The 7,618-nt window shown below is 35.5% G+C and overlaps 1 protein-coding gene across 5 annotated transcripts; it reads left to right on the plus strand.

Annotated features, from left to right (window-relative positions):
- The first annotated feature begins 766 nt into the window (after window positions 1-766).
- svopl (SVOP-like) lies at window positions 767-7,247 on the plus strand. Of its 5 annotated transcripts, XM_077234745.1 has the most exons (17): window positions 856-974; window positions 1,060-1,209; window positions 1,726-1,897; window positions 2,006-2,106; window positions 2,205-2,303; window positions 2,571-2,642; window positions 2,737-2,861; window positions 3,292-3,355; window positions 3,511-3,636; window positions 3,732-3,860; window positions 4,414-4,487; window positions 4,622-4,818; window positions 4,906-5,017; window positions 6,127-6,208; window positions 6,739-6,828; window positions 6,931-7,041; window positions 7,150-7,247. In XM_077234745.1, exons 3-17 carry the CDS (start codon window positions 1,765-1,767, stop codon window positions 7,159-7,161), a joined length of 1,527 nt encoding a protein of 508 aa, XP_077090860.1. In that variant the 5' UTR covers window positions 856-974; window positions 1,060-1,209; window positions 1,726-1,764; the 3' UTR covers window positions 7,162-7,247. The 5 variants fall into 5 exon arrangements, with proteins under 5 accessions (XP_077090859.1, XP_077090860.1, XP_077090861.1 ...); XM_077234744.1 differs by having other exon boundaries at window positions 767-1,209; XM_077234746.1 differs by having other exon boundaries at window positions 882-1,209; window positions 2,006-2,117.
- The last annotated feature ends 371 nt before the right edge of the window (window positions 7,248-7,618 follow it).

Here is a 7,618-nt window from a genome sequence, read left to right on the forward strand (position 1 = left end):
GTGCACAGTATCTATCTATCTATTTATCTATCTATCTATCTATCTATCTATCTATCTATCTATCTATCTATATTGGAAGAAGTCAAGAAGATAATAGTTCAAGATTCAGATATGGCTTCAATAAAAATAACATGGTATAAAATAAAATAGGCCTAATTCTGAAATGTAAACATGTAAAGGATTAAAAAATGTATTTACTCTCTGTAGCCTTTCCATATAGCTACATTTAATTTAATACTTTTTCAAATAAACATCTATTCAATGTGTCAACTGTTTTGAAGTAGCCTACGCTTCATCGACTTAACTACATAAAGTAGCCTATGTAGTTGTAAACAGACTGAACGGATTCGTTGAAAAGATTATATTCATAAACATGATGTAGGCTATTCACGAATCATGAATCGCCAATCCCTCGTTATGTCAAAGTCGCCAATCAGGATGTTTTGGTCGCGCCCACTTCGGCTGAGGCCTTGTAACATTACTCATGTCTCTTGTCTAACTGGTCCGTAGAATTGCAATTGTTACCTTTTGACGAGAATGTTGGCTATATGCACACTACAAATATGTCAGTGCCCACAGCTTTGTTTACAATATTTAGGTCAGGCTACTCAGACACCGGAGAGCAACACTAAAACCTGCTTGTCCACCAAGCTGCGTCCACTCTCGATAAACAGCGAAATAATCCAATCCACAGTTCCTTACAAATAGAGCAAAGTAACACGATACTGGGCGTGTTATCTTGCCAAAGAAAAAAAGAAAGAAAGAAAGAAAGAAATGGGAGGAAAAAACTAAAGAAAAATGAGTCATGTCCCTTTAAAAGTTAAGATGTAGCCTACCCTTTCCACCATGAAGGTTGTGACGTTGTTTACCTGTCGGCAGGTGTATGCGGGTGTTGTTAATGCGGGAAAGGTTGATGCTGCATCTGGGAGTTTTACAATTTCTACAGAGTTCAGAATCTGGATTATAAAAGCGAAGTAGGTAGGATTTTACAGTTCAGAAATCTCCTGGACCCATTTTTATTGGCGTTTTGCGAGACTGATTTGCATAAATCGCTGAAAGGTCTTGACACAACATACGGGAATTTCTTGAAGAGCTGGCTGTCAAATAGACTACAGTATCAAAAAAAGTGTCAGACGGGATGAGATGCGATGGGAAAAGCTTCGCCATGACGAAGAATCGTGTTTGATGAGCTCATCATCCGATGTTATAGTAAGAATTTATTATATGCTCACAAAAAAAAAATGTCATTAAGTAGATTAGTCTGCTGTGTGGTGTAATTTTGTCACTAACTGTAACTTAAATAATCAGAGCACTTAAAAAAATACTGTGGCTGTACAGAAGGTATCAAGTGGTCATAAAATGCTACTGAATGATAAAAACGTATTGATATACCATAATGTTTGTTTAATAATCAAAAGGTACATCAAAGAATATCATGATACCATGGTTCTTGTCCTAAAAACTTGTTTATGTCCATAAAAACATGATATTATCATGGTATGTGTCCAGAAACATGTTGTAACCTTTATCCAAAAAATAGGTGATTACCATCCATGGTACCATGTCCAAAAACATGGTATTATCATGGTACGTCAAAAAACAAAATCACAGTAATACCATGCTGGTTAAAAGTATGATACCACCATAAGTTTTGTAAGCATTCTTCTGTTGCTTTTAGGTCTTACCCATTTTTGTTAACATAAAATCTTCATCCAAACTTATTAGTGCCTACGATTGAAGAAATAGCTCGACTTTTCAGAGAGGATGGCATTAAAGCGATCGTCTTCCATGAAGACCCACCTGGTCGATGGCATCCAGCTTCAGGAATTGGAGCTGGAGGAAGAGATCAACACCCGTAGCAGCAATAACACACCTTCTGAACCTGCCAAGGCCAAAGGTAAGGAACAAAAAAACTTAAAGTAGATATGTTTATACTCTCAGAGAGCAAAGCAATTCCTCAAGTAGTATCCAGTCACCTAATCGAGTGAGATTTTGACCTCTGTAGCCCACACAGAACTTAAATCCTACACCGTTGAGGAGGCTGTGGAGAGCATCGGCTTTGGACGCTTCCATATTCTGCTTTTTGTCATCATGGGTAGTGCCAATGTAAGACAAGTGTATGTGTTTGTCTCTGTAATTCATTAACCACCTTACTGTTTTTACTGCTTACATGTTTCATTGCTAATGTGTGTGTGTGTGTGTAGATAGTGGAGGCAATGGAGATCATGTTGTTAGCTGTGGTTTCTCCTGAGATCCGCTGTGAATGGCGTCTAGAGGATTGGGAGGTGGCTCTTGTCTCCACGGTGAGGAGCTCGTCCAATCAGAGCGCTTTATTTAGTTTTCCTTTTGAAGTTTGACAGGAAAGGAATGTTGAAGTGCAAGATGCACACGTGTCTATCTGACCAGTTTGGTTGAGATTTTTGTATCTATTCATAGGTGATATAATATATTTAATGCTAAAATACTTCCTTTGATCCCAGGTTTATATGCAAAGGAAAACTAGGTGCATTTTTTGTGCAATTCTATAAAATGCTGATATAATCATTAAAGGACTTATATTTTGTTTTTAGATGGTGTTCATGGGTTTTATGGTATTTGGGGTCCTCTGTGGCTATGTTGCCGACAAATACGGACGCTGGAAGGTCAGACGATATTTCTTTTAACCCATAACAATTGGTATATTGTGATTTTATGGTAAATTAGATTTAAGAGAAAAACACATGTTTGTGTGCACAGGTGGTGTTTGGTGGCTTTATATGGGCATCATATTTTTCTCTGCTCACTTCATTCTCTCCATCGTACGGCTGGTTCATCTTCCTGCGCTGTATGGTGGGCTGCGGTGTTGCAGCCACATCTCAAGGGTGAGATTATTATGTAAAACATACTGTACTCACATACTTTCAGTACATACAAACCTGGAAATTTCAAGGAATCTTATTTAAATAGTGTTTTTCTGTTCTGGAAATATACAATTATACATTTTTCACGATATGCTTTGCTGAAAAATATTTCAAAAATGTCACTTTGTTAGACAACGACTTGCTTGTGAGCCATAGAAATGTTCATTTTGTGAGCACATTGTTCTGCTGAGTAATTTATGTTTGAATGATTTATATGGAAATCTGTCTGAATCAAAACATGTTTTAAACCTTGAAACCAGTAATCATAAACAACTGAAAAAGGTCATGGAAATTCATTGATCATAAATTGTGGTAACCTTGATTTTCCAGAATACATAAACATAATAATTCAAATGCATTGACAAACTCTCTGCTATTTTCTTTTTTAAAGGTTTATTTTGAAGACCGAATTCATCCCGGCTAAACACAGAGCATTCCTGCTGCCTCTTGCCTCAGTGAGTTCCAAATGCAAAATTATTATAATAATAATAATAATAACTTAATTTTTCTATAGCATCTTTAAAGGAGCTTCTCAAAGTGCTTTTTTAAGTTATGTTTGACCTGCAACTGGGAAACCTCCAATACTGACCTTACCTGTGTTGGTGGACAGGTCTTCTGGATGCTGGGATCTATGCTTATTATCGTTCTCGGTATGACGGTGGTGCCCACGATGGGCTGGCGTTGGATGATCCGTTTCTCCATCATTCCCAGCATCATACTCATTGGCCTCTTCTTGGTGAGTTCTGTCTATATGCCGTTGAAATATGCGGAACGAAATGGAAGTGGATGTTCGTTTTTAACTCACTCGCTCACTCTCTTCCTTTGCCTTAGTTAATTCCTGAGTCTGCACGGTTCCAGGTCTCAGAGGGTAACATAAAAGGAGCAATGTCTACACTTAATTGGATCGCCAGGATGAATGGCGTCTCCCTTCCGGAAGGAGAACTACGGGAACCTGAAGTGGTGTGTATGAGAAGTTCCTTTTTCTATATCTGAATCCTTTATGACAGAGTTTAAGTTAAGCAATAAACAAAATTAAATAATAGAATCACTGCATAATGCTTGATATCACTTTCAGCTTAATTGTCAATGAGTGTTAGATGATGAGAAAGGTAACCTAAATGGAAATATAGTGAACATGACCATGTACAATTAAATATAAAATATGTACAAATACTGAAAAATCTAAATGAAACTGACCAATAACCAACATGGTGCAGGTATATATATATATATATATATATATTTTTTTTTTTTTTGTGCATCTCTAATACATAAATGCTTTGAAAAATATTTAGGGGTGTATACTGTATGTATATCATATACTACTTTATGTAAAATGTCAATGAAATCAATTAAAGGAAGCCTGAATTTAAAAATATATAAATCGCTTCAGATAGTAGGTACTTTTGAACATTTAGGAAATACAGTATCTATATTCCTACAGATTAATTCATGCTTTTATGTCAGTGTAAACGCACTGAAGTGTACAACTGACAGGACCTTTTGTATTCAGACAGAAAGAGGAAATGCATTAACTCTGATCAGCCCGGCTTACAGAAGAACATCACTTTTGTTGTGGTACTCATGGTAATGTCTAAAGCTTTTCCCTTTGGTTAATGTGTGTTGCGTGTGTGTGTGTATGTAACCAGCAAATACACTTTTCAGTTCCTGTGCAGTTTTTATATGCTAAATGTGTGATGTATTGCATTGTTTATCCACAGGTTTGTGGCTTCCTTCATCTATTACGGCTCCGTTCTGAGCAGCTCTGAGTTACTGGAGAAGAACCTTCTATGTGTCACAGATGCCGACCCAGAGCACCAGATCAAACACAAACACGAGGAGGCGCTATGTTACTGCATCCCCTTCAACATGGCTGATTACCAGACCCTTCTCATCAGCTGTTTGGGCGAGGTGGCACGTGAGTGACCTTTGACCTCTCACTCACCCCAGTTTCACATACTCCACTTAGTTGAATGTTAAAAGCTGATGTATGTTTCCTCTGCAGTCATCCCCCTCAATATCGCCTTGTTAAATGTGTTCGGACGGAAGCCCTGCATGGCCATACTGCTGGTGTTGTGTGCCATCTTTTTCATGCTTGTTAATATTTGCACAACAATGTGAGTATATTGTTCTCTTGTTCTCTAAAATGATTTGAAATTCAAATTAAAACCATAAAAAGCATTTTTGTTCATTGAAATAGCATTTGAATACAATATAAATCATTCGGGATAAAAGCATCTACCAAATGCATAAATGTAACATAAAATAAACGTTAACTTAAATAAAATATAAAAAAAACTTATTTTATTTCTAATCGGTGTAAATCATTTTAATAATGCCTAATATAATTTTCAACAACTCAGGAGTAATATGTAGATCATATAGTAAGGATGCACTGATATAAAAAATTCAAGACAAAACCAATAAGCCGATAATTATTTTCAATTTATGGCTGATAACCGATAATGACAGATATTAAAATTACAAATAAATTACAAATAAAATGCTAAAAATTACAATCAGTCGTTTTAAATGCTAAAATTTAATTTAGGCATCACAAAATAATGTACAGTATGGAAAATTATTTTAATGTAAATGTAAAACAAACATTTTCTAATTCATGTAAATATAAAATACAATAAATGTTAACTAAAAAACGAAAAAGTGCATAAAAAACGCATTTTAGTTACTTGCCGAGGCAACAGTTCTAATTGTTTTTTAGTTTAAGTGAAAGTACTAAAATAACTCAAACTTAAATGAGAATGAATAATAAAGCATAAACATAACAAATTACAATTTTTTTTACTAAAATCAAAATGAAAAATGAAAATATAAAAACTAATAATGTATGAATGATACTAAAATAACACTGCTTTCCATTGGTCGCACTTTATATCACATGTTTATTATTTACGGTGCATTTATCTAATTATAATGAAGTATGTTCACTTAATCTTGAATTATATTGTGTACCTGCTTGTAAGTACAAACTGCTATTATTATTGCTTTGGTAATTAATTATAGTACCATCTATTTTACGTATTCTATACATACTTTGAACTGTGTACATAAACTATACTGCAGAAAGCAGTATGGCAGTATGCTATTCTGCACACTGCCGTTTACTTACAATAGGGGTGTTCAAACAATTCGTGGTCCTCTTGTGGTCATGTGTTAGAAGTGCAGCTAAAGTAGATGACTGAATTATGTGTCTGTCCCTGTGCAGGTTTGGTTTCACTGTACTGCTCTTCCTTCTGCGCTCTGTGGTTTCCATGAATTTTAATGTGGTCTATATTTACACAGCAGAGGTGAGACCCAAACACATGAACACCCCACTTCCTCTTGATATCTTAAAGGAATAATTCACCCGAAAATATTGTCATCAATTTATTAACCCTCATGTCGTTCCAAACCCATAAGACCGTTGTTCATATTTGGAATGCAAATGAAAATATGTTTAATAAAATATGAAGGATTTCTGTCCCTCCATTGAAAGTCTTTTTACCCAAAACGCTTATGACGCTTCATAACATTCATAAAGAGATTGTAAAATAAATTAATATGAATCAAGCGGTTTAATCCAGGTCTAATGAAGAGACAAGATCGCTTTATATGATAAACAGATTTAATTTAGGTTTTTAATCACATGTTTTTGGGTTAGTCTTTTAGTGTAGGGACAGAAATCTCTCAGATTTCAAAATCTTATGGATTTGGAATGACATGAGGGTGAGTGGGCCTACTTGTTGACATAATTTTCATTTATGTGTGGACTTTCCCTTTAAAGGAAGAGTTAATATTGTATTTAAGTTAAAGCCGAATGATTGGTGTGTGTTTGCAGGTTTATCCCACATCCGTGCGCTCAATCGGAATGGGCTTTTGCACATCCTTCAGTCGAGTTGGGGGAATGATCGCACCTTTCATTGCACAGGTGCTCTGTGTGTTTGACTTTGCATGTGTGTGTTCGTCTAAATAAATATCTGTATTTTGTGTTTAACGCTATGAAAGATAACATTGTTTGCATGTGTCATAGGTGTTGATGTCTAGGTCTGTGATTTTGTCCCTGACACCGTTCGCCACAGCGTGTGTGATTTGTGCGATAGGAGTGGCCTTTATGCCCATTGAGACCAGAGGACGAGCATTGGTAAGCATCTTCACAACTCTCAAAGCAACTTTTTACCGAGGTCAAACTGAGATGATTTTGTTTATCTTCCTTACAGTTTAACAATTTAGTTTTTCCCCTCTATTTCAGCAACAAGACTGAAACACCTCAATGGAGATGAAGGACAATTGTACTTTTGTAACAAAATATGATCTCATATTAAAGCTGAAACCGTTTATAATAATTAATTTTGTTGCCTGTGTTGTGTTCTTCAAGAGTAATAATGGCAAAATATGTTAAAAAACCCTTTTCCTGTGTTCCTCGCGTAACAGGAAGTTAAAGCCTGGCAAAATGATTTGCTATTGCTAGTCACTGATTGGTAATATTAAGGGGCAATCTCATATTAGTGCGCATTTTATTGGACAAAACATTCTATACGCTCTTGCAAACAAGACAAATCATCAATATTTTTAGTCCATTTTTCCGTGTATGCATCGTCTAAAATGTATTTATTCAGGAGTAGCTAGAGGGTTTGTTTTGTTTTGGTCATATTTTTTGTCTTTTGACAGAAATATTCTAAACTTATGTATTGTCAGTATTTCGTTGTGTCATTTTCATT

Source organism: Siphateles boraxobius, unplaced genomic scaffold (genome assembly GCF_051911475.1).
Source record: "Siphateles boraxobius isolate OS27281-9 unplaced genomic scaffold, OSU_SipBor_1 19, whole genome shotgun sequence".
Taxonomy (NCBI): domain Eukaryota; kingdom Metazoa; phylum Chordata; class Actinopteri; order Cypriniformes; family Leuciscidae; genus Siphateles; species Siphateles boraxobius.